Source organism: Falco naumanni, chromosome 2, assembly GCF_017639655.2.
Source record: "Falco naumanni isolate bFalNau1 chromosome 2, bFalNau1.pat, whole genome shotgun sequence".
Classification (NCBI taxonomy): Eukaryota; Metazoa; Chordata; class Aves; order Falconiformes; family Falconidae; genus Falco; species Falco naumanni.
In genome coordinates, this window is record NC_054055.1 from 12,973,211 (window position 1) to 12,992,491 (window position 19,281).

Genomic DNA, 19,281 nt, shown 5'->3' on the forward strand with positions numbered 1-19,281 from the left:
AATCAAAAACTGATTGGGAATAGAATTTATTTGAGATCATCTATCTTCAGAGGACGTGCTGCACTGAGTGCACTTCGTGGCCTTTCTACCCATTCATCAAGAAATTAACAAGCGAATACCACAGACCACCAGATCTCCTTGGATCCTGAAATGTGAAATATGTTCAAAACAGATCTGTCACAGATGTTCCATTTTTATATTTCAAGAGAACTTCAAAAAGGTTTTAAAATAAGAGAACCTCCTCAAATGAGTAAAAAGAAAACCAACTTGTCTCTTTAAAATGAGACAACAAACTGAATAAAAAATTATATGACATAAAACTATGTCGAGTATTGTTAACAATGATATAGAGAGATGAATAAATGAATACTTGATATTTCAGTGCGTTTGAAAAAACTCAAACCTCAAATTATTTTTTTAAAGCCCCAGCAAAATTACTATGAAATGAAATCTATTTCCAGATATGTCATTTAAAACTTTTTTTTAGGACACAGGGAGACTGTATTTTAAAGACACAATAAGGAATTGTATTAATATCCGTTCCTAAGTGTAATTAGAAAATGTTTCAAATTCACTAAGATAGGAAACAATTAAAAGGAAACCAGATAAAATTTCAAGAAAGCAACATTTTGACATTGGGGTGCACAGAACTGGAACTGGGAGATGCTATCAGTTCTTGTCCTTAACAAACTCCTTCTTAAGGGATATTTTTCTAGAATGATATTTGGAAAGAAGCCTTGAAATAAGCAGCCAAGTATTTTCTAAAACTACATTTTGCAAAGAAGTTAAAAGTTGTAAGTCACTCAGCTCACACAGCAGTCCAGCTGAAGTTGGTGCGTTAATTTCTTGAAACTTGAAGGCTCTGTCTTAAAGATATTTCAAGGAATGTATGTATAAGACTAGATAAACTATTTTTAAAAAAATCCATCTTTTGTTTAAGCTGTTATAACCTTGATAATTTTTTTATAAGTGCACATTAATAAATAGATTCCTACAGTAGCTTCAGGACAACTGAAAAGAGCTCCTCTTAAAAAAAATTAAAGAAACCAATGACCACTCCTCTACAATACCTGTGTTTTTTATATGTCTGAAAGGTTATATGAGCTGCACAGTAAACTTGTACAGTACTGCCAAGGATTTACTATTCAGTCTTCCCGTAGTATTACTTTTCCTTAAACAGAAATTAAGCAGACAAAAAAAGCCCATACCAACCCCCCACAAACCCCTAATAATTTCCAAAGAACAGGAGAATCTCATGTTATTTTGCAGCTACAGCTCTAGAAGTATTTAATACCAGCAATATTTAAACAATTGGGGGGTTACTGTTATTGCAACATTGGAGTTTTTGCCTCGCTATTTTCAATTAAATCAATAAATACCCTGTTGGGTTCTGTAGGTCCCAACAGGTTCAAGACGTGCAATCTAAATTTCAAAGGCACTTTAAGTGCCCCGACCCACAAAAATTGTCCCTAAATAAAATTTTAAAATTAGCAGTACAAACACAGCATATTTTTTATTGTATTTATGTTTATGTACACTTATTTTATTAGACTTTACACTAATTACTATGATATATGTTCTCTCTTCTATTCATTTATTATATGTTCAAATATAGCGTTTTAATTTTTTTTTCTCTCTGTATTTAGTTTAAAGTGAAGTTTAAATATGGTTAATTTTAAGAAAAGTTTGCTTGGTAATGCTGTAACCAACAAAAGGAGACTACTGCTTCTTATAAAGTTGTTTCCATAGTTTACTTCAACGAATTACCGATAAGGCAATTTATGCAGTGAGTGCTCTTTGATCTTTGAAGAGAGATGGCAGAATGGAAAGTTAACCTCATTTTAATGTTACCTAAATATACTGACAGGAAATTCTAATGTTTCCAAACATCTGGAAATCTGCTTCATGGGATGGTGTTCTTCTTTTCTATAAGAAACCTTTTTCTTATATTGTCTTTTACAGTTTTATGTGGCTTCTAAAGGAACATTTTGACATAAGTAAAGTCTGTTCTCTTTACAGTAAAATGCTGCATTTAATTAAAAACTCTCTTTTATAGCAGCTAAAGTACAGTTTTTGTGAAGCTTAGCTTTCCTCAGAAGCTTTTAAGGGTAATGTTGCTTTTTTCTCCTTACAGATCACTGGTATGTACTGCTCTGTTGAACGCTGCTTTTGTTGCAGAATTTTAATCGCATACAGTAGTTTTAAATATTTTATTAAATAAAGGAATTCAGAAATAGTTTCTCACAAGAGGCTACCTGATAGGTCATGATGTGAAACATGAAATTATATCACAGCTAAAATATAAGTTGTTAATACAGTTCAAAAGAACTAAGCTTTTTCTTGGGTGAGATTTTTTGTTTATTGTACAAACCAACTTTTCCAGGAAGAACCAAGCTTATGTGTGCACAGCATTAAAATGCAACGTTGTTATCTACCTTTTTCATTAATTCAACATCATTAGTAGTTGAAAATGCTTAGGAAAAGGTTTTGCTAGATAATCTTCCTGCTTTATATAGACTACCAGTTTAAACCCCTGCTTTCATTGCTAATCTTTACTAACTTGATTAGGACCGGGACCCTCACAGCGGTCACAGTTATGGAGAGCAGCTGCTTGGGAGACTGTAAACTGACCTCTACAAAACTCCGTAAGATTAAACCATGGACATGGTGACCACTCCACCCCAGCCTAATACCTTTCCACAGGGCTACAAAGCCAGCCCTCCTAGGACTGAGTTCACTCGGTGGGAAACATGCATCAGGTACCCCTGGACCTGCTGAAGAGACTGGCTTTCTGGCTTTCAGTAGCAGACCAGTGCTGGCATATCATGATGAACTATTCCCACCTGTGTCTGCCAGGGTTGTTATTTAAATTGCAATGTGTTTCTGGAACTGGCAGCTTTGACTGGCATATAATTTAGTTTTCCCAGAGAATCAGAGAAGCAACTGTTAATAAAGGAAGGCTGGTTTTAATAGATCTAATAGAAGCCAGAGAAATCTAAATCATATTTTCATTATTAAGGATCTTTGAAGAAATGAGGGAGAAAAACTATGACAATCACATAGAAATTAAAAATTGTATACATTTGTATTGGAAGTTACTTCCACCAAAAGTAAAACCAAATCACATTTTTGTTTTCCATAATAGATAAATACCTGAAAATTTAATCATAGACATTCCATGCATTTTTCTCCAATTTTTATACCTAATATCTGACCAAACAGTCTTCTTTATGCAATTTGTAAATAAATACTTTATTGTTGTGTACATTTTCCTCTTTAAAATTCTCAGATGTTTAACGTTGTAAAAATTAGACTGACATAAACTGTGCCAATAAGGAGACTAAGAATATGGGCAAGGCCAAAATGAACATGTGAGGGCTTTTTAAACAATAAATACTTGTAGTTAAAGTCAAAGTGTTGTATGTTAAAATAAAAGGTTGTACATAAAAATAAAGTTAGCATGTTGAACATTCATTATTTTTTTAGTTTACAGATAGGAAACCTGAGACTCAGAGTGGTTACAAAATTAATTTTTAGAAGTTGTCAGTATTATCATTATATTTATTTGAGATTTCAGATGTTGTGAGCCTACGAGAAAGGATCCTGCACTGATTCAGCATCAGCTCTAAAGAGCCAGCGGGTGGGTGACAGAGTCAGACATGGCCAGTCCAGCAAATGTTACAAGGCATTTCAGGCTCCTGAAGAGCAGTCTTCATTCTGACTGGAACCAGAAGACAACCTTCTCACAGGAACTTAAAACAGTCAAATGTTTATACTTGGATTAAGATGTAGCTTGCCACTGTAACTCGTACACACAAGAATGGATTCATATTTCATGACTGATGACCTTTACAAATCCCTGTCAGTTTGAAATGCAGCCCCTCAGTGTATACTGTAGTTGATAAATTGCAGAAAGAAACCAAATTCTCTGATATGCTGTGCACTTAAACAGGCAAAGATAATACACAAGAAAAATAATTAAGAGCAGTAAAATTTTCCTAACTGTGTTTCCAGCCATTTTACAGAAGTACAGTAATAGCTGAGAGGAAAATAACTACATCACACCACCAGTTATTGCTCAGTGGAAAGGACATCAAGGACACTTGCAAGTAAGAGAATTGGATCAATATTAACGCGATTTTCATTTCATGCTTCCCCAACTCCAGTAAGCTGACAATATACTCTGATTATGTGAACTGCCTCTGAGTAACATAGAAAAGGTTATTAGAGCAAGAGGTGGAAATGGAATGCACTTTTTATATTGACAGGTCTGCTAATAGAGTGTACTGATTTTCTAAGCCATGCAATGCATTTTCACAATTTGGTTTTGACAGCAAAAAGGAATTACATTTATTCTTAATTCAAAATATTCACGTGTAAGCAAAGGTTTCTTGAGACAGGCCACTGAAGGGGGTAATCAAACTATTTCAATAGCAAAATGTAATTAATAAGGTAAGAAACAAAAGGTGATTGAATTTAAATATGTATGCCAGGGTAATGAAATCATGAAACAAATCTGCTAAATGAGGCATTCTATGCTTTTGAAATAGCATCTGATAAAATCTTCTTACGATAACATATAAGTGAAAAATAGGTCATGTCGTAACATTCAGGTCTGGATTATGTCTGGAAAGTTTTAGATTAGTTCTGAGTTTGAAATACCTAACCCAAGCACACATTCTTCAGGAAAAGCCATGTTCTGACTCTATCTGCTTGTAGAGCCTAAAGACAGGATCAAAGTTGTTGGAATCTAAAGAGGCACACCCCATACTGAGGAACTGTGCCCACATATGCTACCCTCAGTTTTGCTTCCGGCTGACAAAAAAATTATAATTGAAAAGGCTAATAATGATAAAGCCTCGGGAAGAAATGAAATGCTCTTTGGGAATACAAACACTTGGTATACGCTAGCAGCCCAGTGGTAATGCAGTGGCATGTGAGAAATGTGATCTCACCTCCTGTACTGGGCTATTCCACACCAGTATTTCTAACCCTTACCTGACATTTAAAAATTAGAGCCTCCAAACCATGAGACTGATCCAAAGCCCAGTATTTTTAAAAAGAAAGATATATCTGTAGCATTGTGGTCTGTCTTCTAAGTTTGAATTCGGCCTCTCTGTGGCCAAAGCATGGGCAATTATGTCTTTGCTAGAAGGCAGTTTTGCCCCTCACCACACAAACTTTTGCTATCAGATCCAAACAAGGCCAGCTCTTCAGAAACAGCCCCTTACAGAGACATAATAGGACAGCTAAAAAGTCATTCTCTAGTGCAGGGAATGAAGGTGTAGGAAGTAAGTTTAAAATTATTTTATAATAGCTATTGTAATCTCAGTAGTTAGGTAACTATTTCAGTTTCTATTGAGACTACTTATTTATAGAAGGAAGCCTCAACAGCTTGTGATCAGTGCTTCGAGAGACCCGTTTGCCAATACGTCTGAAATGATTTTTGCTTTCTAGAATAGTAAACTTTGCAAATGACATTCTGCTCTTTTGAGATAAACAGAAGGAACATCTTATGCAGTCTTTACACAGGCAAAATCTCCTATGCATGATACAATGTCTCCTTTAACTGTTTCTTAAAAGGATTGTCCGTGTTATATATATAAATAATAAAAGTGTCAATATAATAATGACATTAGAATATCTAGATTTAGTCTCCATTATATTGTATTTTATTGTGCAGTTCCAACTGGTTCAGTGTGCTGCCCTGTTTGCTTTCTTTTCTGTGCAAATTTCATTTCATCTTCACATAGATCACCACATCTTTAGAACTGGCGTACATAATTTTCACTTCAGCAGCAACAGTAACTGGTGGGAGGAACTGTTTCTATTTCTGCATAGATCAATGCCTATAGCAACACCAGACAAAGGGCAGCACCCACAGGATATATACATTTGTGAAGCAGCAGTGTGTCCCTGATGTTGGGATATTTGTGTTTAACTCTTAGCGCTGCTACGGGACTATGTTCTAGAAGCAACAGACAGCACTTCTGTTGGGCCAGGCTGCTGTAAATGCATAAGCTCCTTCAAGACAGAAATTATCTATAAATAGCAAGTTTCTATCAAAATTATCTAGACAGCAATTATCTATCAAATTAAAATCCAAGCTTTGCTATTTGCTTGTTTTGTGACAGAGTTTTAGTCTTGTTTGTTTTTGTTTGGTTGGTTTTTTTTACAAAAATATCTGCAGTCATAAACCATCTTTGTTTCATGCAGTCTAGCAAAGAAAAGCAAAACAGTAGCAGTACACAAGATGTCATTGAGATAAAGCAGATTCTAAGGGTCTATTATTAAAACAGCTCAATGAGATAATTGACAAGATTTTCATTATTTTGTCTCTAAAATAGGTGAACGGCAATCACTGTCCCAGGTAGAAAGCCTGTGTGTATTAAGGAGAGCTAACTCACAGAAATCTTAGCAGCAGTCAGCAGTAAAGAAAAAAGGAAAGCAGTATTTTATTTCACTTTCTGTTAAGCTGCCATGTGGGGTCTGTGTGTCTTTCATTCTGCTTTGCAAAGGTTGCAAGAAAGTGCAAACCTTCTGTGCAACTGCAGGAATACTTGCAAAATTTCTACATTTATGTTAAATTTGCAAGTCCTAGCAACACTATTTTCCATTCAGACTGGAGCTGAGATGCTATTTAGACAACATGATCAGCTTTTTTAAGGGCACGGCATTGAATGACTTGTGCTATATAGTGAAAGAACTGCCAATAAAACTCCTCAAGTTGAGCTTGTAGACAATGTTCAGGGCTTTACAAAAATATACTGGGAGATATATTCTTTAGGCATATAATAACGATAAGAAAAAAGTCATGTCATGATGTAGCATACATGATATGAAACCCCAAATTAAATATCTAACTGGAAACATGCATAAAATGCTGGCCAATAGAATTCTTAACAAGTTGTCTTCCTTGTCACACTGGTTAGTGGTATATTTGAGAACTTTCCCTTAAAATATATTTGGTTTTGAATACGGTGCTTTCACTAGGTGTTTCTGCATCCCTGCCTGTACCTTGCATAATGCTGAAACTCATAAAATCTTCCAGTTTGTTTCATGCACTGGTACTTTTTGTGCGTGTTTCAAAGCTATAAAACTATAAAACGAGTAACACATAAAATAAGTGGTATTGAAGAACTCACTGTACTTGTAGGAATATGGAACAGCCAGTGCACATATACATGAGTCTTTGTTTCTTGTGTACAAATCTTGGTATTTACATAAAACCTCTACGATAATTTCAATGTGATCTAATAGAAATAGATTTTCTGTGATATATGTAAAGTAGTGCAATGTAAACAGACGAGTAAAAATAGGTATATTAAAATACACATTGTCTCTGAAAACTAATTCCTTTGTTTTTGTAATCTATACATAGCGATTCCATTTGCTTTGTGAAAGACAAGGAATCACCTATATTGAAGAGATACCTGCACACTGCCTCTGTCCACTTAACCCACCTTTACCTTGCATGTAGCTCAGGGGCTCTCAGAAACCTGAGCCCATTTCCTGAAAGCCTGTCATGCCTCCTACTGGCTGTCAGAAAGAGTGGGAGTGTAAAGTCTTTTAAAATCTATACTATGATCTCCTAATTGTAGGCTGCAATGCTTGCAGCACTGCTGAAATAACGGGCCTGCATTCCAGCCATGCACTTGGCAGGCTGTCCTAGCCAGGCCTTCAGAAAACACCTTCCTCCGTACAGGCAGACATGGATCTTCACCTTGCATTTTTACACCCGTTTGGTCCAGCTTTGACTTCTTTACTCATTTTTTTTTTTGTGTTATTAAGCACCTTTCCCCCTTAATAAATGATACATATTTCCAGTTGCTCCTATAAAAAGTGGAGAATGAAGTCCTGCAGTCAAGAAGACATCAAGAATAAGAAGTGTGGAGAAAATCTAAAACTGGAATATCTTGTGCTTTTAACTATAGCCAAAGAAGATTTAAAGTGCTGTTACTCCTTAATATGGAGTCTTAAATCATAGAAAATAGGAGGCAAGAAAAGCACATGGTAAAACCTGAATCCTAAAAGCTACATTCAACCAGCTGTGAAAGATGTCCTGAAGGAGTATTATTAGACTTTCACTGACAGAATGCTTTTCCAAAATGTTTGTATGAGATGCACTGAATATACATGGGTCAATAACTTCTATTTCTGTGTCAATTAGCAATAGAACTGAATTAATAGAACAAATACACCCTTCACATGGGTTTAAAAACATTTTGCCTCACAGTAAATTACTGGTTTTGGTAAATTAATGACTTTCATTTGGCAGAACAGACAGATATCATGTATTCTTTTCACATGAAACCATTAATGGTTGAAGGGAGAAAAATGCAGCTAGACTTCTAATACTGGTGATGGTTGTGATTTTTAGGTCTTAGGAATGGTCTTGCAGACCAGTTTGATTACTTCAAGAGCATTCCAGAGTCATACGCTTTCAGATGAAGCAGAGAGAAACAGAAGTAGTTATAACTGCCGGTAAGAAGTCAGAAAGTTCTGCAGTAAAAACTATTAGCTCAGACCTTACACCAGCTAAAATCCAGGTCATGTCACATAACATGACAATCTCAGAGGAAAGGCATTTGAAACCCAACACAGAGGTTTTGAGGGGAAATGAAAAGTTTTTGTATCCTATTTGGCTGTGTGAAAAGCTTGAATTAGAGTCAAGGTAGAGATTCTGACATTCAGATGTGAGGAAATCATTAGAAAAAAAATGGGAACAGGTATTTAGGGACTGCAAAGGACTGTTAGGATGCAATTGCAACTCATCTCCATCACCTAGTCAGACAGCAGAAGTTCAGGCACTGAGTGTTCAATACAATTCAGCACAATAGTGTTCAGTACTCTACCTAAGGAAATTCCATTACAGTTTACACCTTGAAGGTGTCTTTCACTTCATTACAGTGGGTTATAAGAATGAGGATCTTCATAATAGTAGATATATTTAATCAGAAAATATTTATGATTGGAGTGACCTAAGAAGTACTAAAAACAAGCCCAAATTAAATCTAGTATTTTAGATTTAATTATTCTCACAATTAGGATTTTGCTTTGCTGATCCTTCTAGTAATACCTAATGTAAGCTCTTATTCATGGACTTTCTTAAAACAATTTAATTTTCATCTGTATTTGATAGTTACCATGTAAAATATTGAGGACACAATTATGTCATATTTTCCCTAAAACCCTAGGAGGATGAAATATTTGGAAGTTTATTTGGAGAAGCAGTGGATGGCACTGTTGGGCTACAATTATAAGGCTGTAGATGCAAATCTTGAATTGCTAAGCTTAAAAAAATCCACAGATTTTCATGACTCCTTCAGGCACACAATTTGGATGCAAACTCATTCAGGGTATATTGGAGATTTCACAATCAATGTGGAAGTTAGTTCCTATACTGAAAGGAATTTGTGTAATAGGAGTATTATTTTAGGTGCTCCAAGTGAAGCAGAATGGTTTACACACTTGTCTCACATGGCAGGATGATCACATTTAGACTAAAGAACAAAGTGGACTTACTTGACACATGGAAGCATTGTTATGGATTAATTTAATGACTGCATACATATTCTTAAAATGCTCACCACTGAATATCAAGTAACATACATGGGTTTTCTGTCCATAAAGTGGATGCTGTTTCTTAAAACTACTCAAAATTAACTGTCAACTTGTGTGTACTTATAGACTAAAGTTAAGTATGTATAAATGGGGTGAGGGAACAGGGTTTCTTCTTAGTCAAGGGCTTTTGTTCTCTAGGTTCTCTTCTATATTCATACTTAAGACATCACTTAAATAAATATTAGTTTGGAAAGTTATCTTAGATAAGGGTCATCACCTGCATTTCCCTAGAGCAATGTATTTTATGATACTGTATGTGTTACCAATTTTCAGGATAGTGCATTAACTATGTAAAAAAAAAGAAAAGTATCAAAAACATTTTTGTGGCTCATGTAGTTACAACAAACTCAGTTTCAGTTATAATAAATCTTATACTGTCCATGAGCAAATTAGAAGTGTTTTATGATGATCCATACCTGCTCAACATATTCATTAATGATCTGGATGATGGGGAAGTGTTCCCCTAGCATGTGTGCACACGACCCGAAACTGGGAGGAACAGCTGATACGCCAGAGGGTCGTGCTGCCATCCAGAAGGACCTCAAGCTGGCTGGAGAAATGGGCTGACATGAACCTCATGAAGTCCAAGAAGTGCAGACTCTTGCACCTGGGGAGGAACAGCCCCAGGCAGCAATACATGCCGGGGAGGGGGGCACCCAGCTGGACAGTAGCTTTGCAAAAGAGAACCTGTGAGTCCTGGTGGACACCAAGTTGAACATGAGCCAGCAATGTGCCCCTGCTACAAAGGTTAATGGTATCCTGGGCTGCCTTAGGTAAAGCATTGCCAGCAGGTTGAGGGAGGTGATCCTTCCCCTCTATGCAGCACTGGTAAAGCCATACTTGGAGTGCTGTGTCCAGTTCTGGGCTGCCCAGTACAAGAGAGAGATGCACATATTGCAGCGAGTCCAGCAAAGAGCCACAAAGATAATGAAGGGACTGAAGCATCTCTCCTATGAGGAAAGGCTGAGAGCTGGGACTGTTCAGCCTGGAGAAAAGAAGGCTCAGGGGGATCTTATCAATGTGCATAAGTACCTGAAGGGAGGGTGCAAAGAGGAAGGAGCCAGGCTCATTTTAGTGACAGAAGAAGCAATGGGCAAAAGCTGAAACAGAGGTGGTTCCCTCTGAACATTAGGAAACACTTTTTGACTCTAATGGTGACCGACCACTGGCATAGGTTGCTCAGGCAGGCTGTGGAGTCTCCATTCTTGGAGATATTCAAAAGCTGTTTGGAGATGGTCCTGGGCAACCTGATCTAGGTTGCCTTGCTTGAGCAGGTCATTTCCAACCTCAAACCTTCTGTAATTCTGTGATATGTAAATCTGCATTTCTTAAAAATGTTTTATGAAGTTTAAAGTAACTTGTTGATGTGGATTGCATTTCTAGTATCAATCAAATGTTTCTGCTTTGTTTTTTTTTTTTTTTAAGTCCATGAGAAATTACATAGAAAGATCAGTTTTGAACATCAAGATATAAGTAATCTAGGGGTTTAAAAATATTGCTGAAGACTACGTTCTGGCAACCGTCTGCTTCAAGCTCTGGCTCCGTTGTAAGAATCACAGAACCTGGAAGGCACTTCTGGATATTGTCCAGTCCAACACCCTGCCCAAAGCAGGGCGAGTTAAAGCAGGCTGCCCAGGACCTTGGCAAGCTGGATGTTCAGTATTTCCAAGGATGGAGACCACACAACTTCTCTGGACAACCTGTTCCATTGTTTGACCATCATTAGAGGAAAAAAAAATGTTTTTACGTATGTTTAAATAGAATGTTCTGTATTTCAGTTTGTGTCTGTTGTGCCTTGCCCTGTCACTGGGCACCGCTGAGAAAAGTGTGACACCACCTTCCTCATTTTCTCCCAACAGGTATTTACACACAACTATATGGCTCCCTTGAGCCTCCTCCTCCCTGAGCTAAACAAAGAATATCTAAAGAATATCTGTATTAGTTTAGAAGTAAAAGTAAATATAAAAGAAGCCTAGAAAAAGATCTACAAACTCAACCCTGACAGCAAAGCTGTTCATATAGATGTAGTATAGAAAGCAATATTTCATAGACAAAACTGAAAGCGTAATTTGGTCTTTAATCTCATACGATACACATAGAATGCTGTCACTGCAGATACATCTAGAAAAGTAACTGGTTTGTATGCACCTAGTGGGCCTGCTAGTAAAACTCTGGTAAGTGATGATCCAGTATCAGTTGTTTTCAATTTGCTTTCAGTTTTGCATCAGTTACTAAAAAAGTACCGCTTTCTTAAAGACGGTTCTGAAATCAGTGTTGTTGAAACTGTTCTGGAAGTATGGTAGACATTGTCAGTAAGCACAGACAAAAGACAGGGTGAAGATGATGAAGTCAGAGGACTTTATGAAGCTAAGAAAAAGTAAATTAATGTTTTTAGAGAAAGTAAATTAATGTTTTTAGAGATATATACACAATTTACGCAGCAACTTTGACAGACAATCTTGAATTTACTGTAAACAGTGGTGGTCTTTTCATCAAAAAAAGACACCTTTAGGTTGTTAGCAATGTCATTAGTGTCAATAACCTAATACATCAAAGTGTAGAACCCAAAATGAAGGATGTCTGGAAATAAAGACTAGTTTTTAGGTGAGCATTCAGACTTCCTAGAAGAAGGCATTTGATTTTACAGCAAAGCTTCTGAACAGAGATGGTGACATTGAGCATTGCCAGTTCACGGGACATTTTGATTTCTTCAAATACCTTACCACTTGCAAATGTCAAGCTAAGTTTGTTTGTAAAACACAGATGACTTTCTGGAACAACATTTGGTGCATGACAGAAGAAACTAGCTTCTTACTAGTTTTTCTGGAGTGCCCTCTCTCTGTCTTATTCTAACACTTACTGCAGAAGGCTGGGAGCCCAGCAGTTCAGGAGATGGAAGTCAGGAGCTGTGGGAATCAAATGGTCTGGACTTCTCAGCACGGAGGGCTTGCTCTAGAGCTAGTTAGACTTACTGAAAGTTCATCTTGACAGACTTTTGTAACACTAAGGACCCTCAAAAATTGAATCTTCCTTTAGGGTTCATGGAACACCCACAATCCCTGTTCTGAAGACAGTTCCTGGTTTGAATAGTGGTTCTCATGCATTTCAGACTCTCAGTTTCACAGCAGAGAACCCTGCAACCTTTCTTTTAAGGTAGTACTTGCTTGAAACTAAATGTTCTGGGAATGTAAGTCCTTCAGCAACCTGAAGGAATCCTCTCTGCAATTCTTTGAAAGTCTATCAAAAACCAGTTGCTTTCATGAAAGTAGATTTCAGATTTGAACATTTCAGATTTCAAAATATGATTTTTTAAAATTCTGTTTGTATAATGAAACTGTATTTCTGATGATGAGCACACAGAGCATTTGCTGAAACTTAGAGCACTAAGGTCAAGTCCCAAAAGGAGACATACAGTCTGCTTCAGCTAGAACTGCTCTTGAAACCAGGTTGCTAATTAGATGTCCACATGCACAGTGGAATGAGTAACTTAAAATATGCAAGTTCATAAGCAATTGCCATATTGCAAATATAAGACATATCTGTAGCTTTGTTTCAAGACCTGAATGTATTATGTTATGTTATACAGGCTTTTTTTTTTTTTTTTTTTTTTTTCTTTTGTTCTTTTTCATTCTGAGCATTCAGGATCTGTCATGATAATTGGCTTATCAGGCCAAATATTCTTGAGCACAGACACTAGAAATCTTGCATATGTATGTTTAGAACATGGGCACTGAGTTATTCATGTCCATTTCTTCCAGTGCAAACTAGAAAATGTGGCCTGTCTTGGACCTCTTCTATGTGCATATGGTTTGTGGACAACAGTCTTTAAAGACTGAAGGACCAAAGCTTTAGTAAATTATTTATTTTGCTCTTAAGATGACCTTTGTGGAGCAGTATTCTGTCTCACTGGCAGGGTGGTACAGTAGTGTCTAATCTATACTAATCTTCAGTGACTGTAAACTGGTAAGGTGATTAACTGGAAGCGACAGTTCTCTCACCACATGTACAGAATCACTTTGGATAGGGTCATATCTGCATATTTCATGCATTTATTGGTAGTAAATTTTGGGGAAGAGAAGTAGAGTTTATCATCTTTTCTACAGTATTTTTTTTCTTCCTTTTTTTTCAGTCCACAATTTAATCAATTACACTGAAACTCCATCTAAACTTAAAATAAGAACTATTTAAAGCTCACAGACACTATAAAATTAAAATGTTACTAAAAATTTCCAGGTAGTTCAAAATCCCATTATAGCTTGCACTTCGATACTACAATAAGTAGTACCCCTTCAGCCTCACAAAAGGGAGAAATTAGCCTATATATCTAGTCAAGTAAGAATTTAACTAAAACAAAAGGGCACAGCAGATACAATGCTGAACTAATTATGCTTGAATTTTAAATCTATATATGAAAGTCATTTTAACAAATTACAGACATGGAGGAGACTAATCCACAGGGAAAAGTTCTCCAGTCCATCTCCTGTAAATGCTGCTATGACTCTGACATACCTACAGTCTCGAAGGACAGCCATAAGATACAGCCACAGGAAGAAGCTTTTATTTGCCACACAGTTGTATATAGTCATAGAAATAGGTTATAATTTCTCACCACAATATTTTTTACCTGTCAGGTACTTTGAAAAAAAAAAAGTATATATAAATGTATATGTTTATGCACACACACATACATGTATGTATGCATATTATATTTTATCAAAAACAGACATCTGAACATGCATACAATGGCTGACTAACAAACTGTAGTTAAATAGAAGCTTCACCCACTTGTCTGGCAGCAGAAATTTTGTAGTAGATAATACATAATGCTTCCTACAGGAAGAAGTCATTTACCTGAAATTGACGCTTTTGGGTTTTTTTACCTCTTCAGGGTAGAATTTAACATTTGTTGTTACTTCTCTAAAACAAACATATATATCACAGACATAATTTTCAAGACTATTCTATTCCTTGATGACTGCAAGTATTATATAACTACTGTATCCATACATTCAACATCAACTCTGATTTAATAGTAGAGTAGCTGTAGAGCAGTTTTTTATTTATCAAGGTCATATCTTGATGGCTGCACAAGCTTAGATAAATCAGGTGTTAAGCAGGCACATCTCCAAGGAATGTGGAAATTCTCTTATCTGCAATCCTCAGCATATCTTATTATTTACTGCCAAAGAAATGACTGATTAATTTTGTCATCTTTGCTCTGTGATTTTTGCTCAGCTGAAACTGCCTGCCCTCTTCTGCAATGCCTGATCAGACCTATTTAAGTTGATGCCTTTGATCGTAGACACTGAGGAGCTTGCTGACTTAGGCTTTGACTAAACATTCCTCTATTGCAATATTTATGCACAAAATCCTAAATGATAACTGACAGTCAATGTAGATAACAAAAACTTGTAAGATGTTTCCACTATCTTACTGATGCTTGAAATAGCTTTACTTGTACTAGAGGTATCAGTCAAGATGAAAAATTGCTATTAATATAGCGAAAGCTCAAGAAATTTTGCTTTTTGAGTAGTTTATTTCTCACAAAGTATCTGAGGTCAGGTAGAAATCTGTTACTGGAAAACTATGCAGTATGATTCCTTTAAAATGCTTTAAATTCTTTCTGTAGTGTGATATCATGCTTAGTTTTGGAAGCTAGGGGCATTTTACTATCAAACTGTTCCAAACAAAATTATCAAAATAAAGCTAATAAAACCCCCTACAACGAAAGTTAAGCCCTATGGAAAAAAATCTGCCTCCAGCTCTTTATTAATCACATTCCAACACCAGAGGCTAAAAGTACATCAAACTGCACCAAATCCTTTTCACATGACAACCTCATAAATTATTCAACTCATTAGTAACACCAAGAGGCATAAAAATAACATCAGTGTTAAGGATGTTTTCTTACAGAGAAAGGTCAGCTAAAAGTTTCAATATTAAAATCCAAAGGCTTAAGCCTCTGAAAAGTAAGTATGTCTAGATAGAATCCATGAATTATAACCTTAAAGCATACTGGTTTAAAATTCCATATGTTGATTTTAATATATCTGTGAAAAGTTAGAATTATTTAATTCTTCAAGCATGACAACTTCAGTCTGTTGTAACTTTTATGCAACCACTGTTTAATGCGTACCACCTCTAAACACACCTGAGCTTTAATTTTCCTGTATGTTGAATGTACTAACAGGTGAGTAGCATGAAATTATATAGAAAAAAAATCCAATATGAAAATATAACTACTTGAGTTTTTCTATTTCTTTTGGTTGCAGCTTTGTCTTACAAGCTAGCTCTACTACCAGGCAGCTGTCACCTGCACTAAAATACTAGAACACAGAAACTACATAAGTAGAGGCAATCTCTGCAACATGCTGAAACTGTTTGTGCAACTTTTATTATAGTTCTCATATAAAAAAAAAAAAACCAACCATTTTTAGCACCCTCCAAGTACAATTTTATCCCAAAGATACAACATTCCTGCTATAAAGGCATGAAACAAAGTCCATCTAAGTAAATGGAAAGCTCCTTTTTTTTTTAAAAAAAAAACCAACCCAGGGTAATATTAAGGCTTAAAACTTAATAGTTTATACATTAGATTTCTTCCTGTTTTAATGCTAGTTTAATATCCAAAATTAAAAATATTAATCAATACGAATATTTTTAAGGGTTCTTATAGCTGTATAACACATAAACCCCATGGTTTTGATAACTATTTGCCTTACAAAAGCAACACAGCAATTAGCACAGTTTTGCATCTGCCTCTCATAAGATCTCTATTTTGATGTTTTGGACGAATGTGGAGAAAATTATCCTTTGTCAAATATGCAATACTATGTACTACTGGGGGAAATGTCTTCCTTAATTCAGTTTATGAACAGTTTATGACCTGAAGTCCTACACATGATAGTCTTCACGTTTAAATAATTATTAAATTGCACTAGCTAGTACAACTGCACACACAGATATTAATTTATATGTCTAACCTTGTTTGAATCCAAGCTATTTGCCTCAACAACCTGCAAAGCTGGTGAAATGCATAGGTCACACAGACTTAGCTTTGTATCTATCATATTCAGGACTTCTGGCAACTTTAGCCTTTGGCTACACATCAGCTGAAAGGTTCAACTTGCTTTGTGTATAAATATTTCAAGTTTTTACTCCTACATGCTAAAGAATTGCAGGATATTTTTTTTACCCTGGTACTACAGATTTAAAAAAAAAAAAAAGGACCAAAATGCATCTTAATATTCTTTAAAAAATTCCTGTCTTTGATATGTTAGAGAGGTACCCCAGCTTAAACCTGAGAAATAAATTTGCTTTAAACTTCTGGAGTACTCAGGTTCAGCCTGCTGTACTGACATCATTAAACATGTGAAACTTTCAGATGATATAAGGGAATGTATAAGCATGTTCCTCCTTCCTCTTTTATACTCCAGCTACATCTCCATGAAAATCAAACATTGATTAATCCTTAAGTTCCTAGATGGAAGCAGTTCATTATTCAAATCACAAGCATCCTTAAAAAGAATTTTAAACAAGTTCTTAAGTATTTCATGATTTGCAGAGAAAAATACTTTTGGCTGAGATTATGCATGCCAGGATAAAACTTCCGATATTGTTTAAGAACAGTTAATTCCTTATTCACAAAAGGTCTCCAAAGAAACTATTACGACACATTAGTTTGATGGCCCAACAGTTTCATTCTGTCACTCTGGAGAGACTAGTTCAGTTGCTTTTACCAGTGTCTCAAAATTAGCATCTGGGAATGCTACAGAGGTGTAATGTGAATCCCTTGGGGATCAGAGAATTTAACGGCCCACAAGCTCAAGTCTTCTGGTTCATTAAAGTGCAAGAACTGAAAGAATTCCTTTTCTAAGAATATGTTGTCATAGGAATTGTCAGCACTGTCCTTCGAAAAGAAGGGATATGATTCTCAGGGATTCATAGACAGCAAGAAAATATCATAAGCTATATTTTTATTCAGGAGTTAGTACTGACCATATTCCACAGCAGCTTTCAGGAGAGCATCAGAATGAGTAGACCCAAAAGCATTGCGAACAAATCGCCTCCGCCGGCGCAAATCATCTTCCCAGTAATCCAAGCGCCAGAAGTCATGAAGTTGGCTGTGAAATAAAGAACACACACATCAGCACCTACCACAGCTTAAACTGTATTTACATACATTATAGTATAATTGCACTGCTGCTTTTCTATTTCAGGAATACAATGTTGGGAAACATATATTACTAAAACATACAATATTCTAATGTTTCTTTACATGCATTTATACATTATAAACCTCAGCACTGCCTGTCTCAAAATGTTCTGCCTGCTGCTAAAAACATTAATCACCCTAAGCCCATTAACAAATGCAGCATCAAATTACAAGTATTAATGGCACAGCTTGCTTTCTTTTACAGTGTTTTTAACAAGGCTTGTAAATCATAGAATGGACCTCAGTGCAAATAGTTTGCAATTTAATGACTATGGTCCCTTAGCAGACTGAACTTAGAAGTATAAAATATTGCCCACTTGAATTTTGTAGAACTATGATTAAACTAATGTGCTGAAATATTCATTGAAATAATTCCCCACTGCCCCTAGCAACCTGAGAAAATTGCAATTTTATTCATTATTAATAACACTGAATTAGAGCAGAAAAAAAAATCCACCATGTGGTAATTGTCTTGGTAAATTATTATTCCAGCACTAACAGAGTACTAGGACGATTTTATAGCTTCCAGCTAATACAAGCCATTAACTACCACAGCCATCTTTGCGTTACATTGCCTTTTTACATTCAAGAGCAATATTAAAGGTCTGTAGAATGATATAAGCCATTGTTAGTTTATACTCAAGTCAAAATATACACATATATAATCATCTGGTATTCACCTTTGGTTCTAAAGAAACAAAGCAGCTCCACTTCCAGACAACTTCTAGGCCTTATCAACACAAACATCTTCCACATCAGTTTTATCAGTATGCTGTGGCATATTCTGGCAAAGTCATATTTTAAGGCAACATTTAAAAAACCTTTTGCATCACTATAAAATACCCACAAGGTTTGTGGATGCATCCTTATTATCAAATTAATGATTGAACACATCATACAATGAAAATGATGCTGCAGATCATGTCCTTGCAGACCGTAACTAGGGAACCACTGCTTTAAAACAGTCATTTTCAATCTATCTGCAGAACCTTGGAGATGCACGGTCAAAAGGCAGATGAAAAAAATAGAGAAAATTTTTCAACTCATGAGTGTGGGATACATCTTTGCTGGATTTTTCTAGGTGTTACTTCAGCCACTGTTTTCTATATTGCCTTAGGCAGGAAAAGATCATCAAGTCCAACCATTAACCCAGGACTGCCAAGTCCACCACATTTAAGCACCACATCTACATGTTTTTTGAACACTTCCAGGGATGATGATTCCACCATGTCCCTGGGCAGTACACACTGGTAGCCATTTCCAGAGGAAATGCTGAAATATGCTAATGTAGAACAGACCTTTTAATTTTTTTAGTCCATTGAACCACTTTTTTTTATGCTTGTACAAGTTCTTGTCTAACTTTACTAACCGCTGTCATGACACCTGGATCAGTTCTGGAGGGCACAGCACCAAGGGAGGTGGACGCAGCAGCTTACCTTCTA

General features: G+C 36.0%; 1 protein-coding gene across 6 annotated transcripts in view; it reads right to left on the reverse strand.

Moving 5' to 3' along the window:
- The window catches only part of NBEA (neurobeachin), a 506,742-nt gene that overhangs the window by 167,408 nt on the left and 320,053 nt on the right, over window positions 1-19,281 (reverse strand). For all 6 annotated transcript variants that reach the window (XM_040584007.1, XM_040584004.1, XM_040584003.1 and 3 more), the window contains one exon: window positions 17,623-17,747. In XM_040584007.1, coding sequence (XP_040439941.1) covers window positions 17,623-17,747 — 125 coding nt within the window. The remainder of the gene's footprint in view (window positions 1-17,622; window positions 17,748-19,281) is intronic.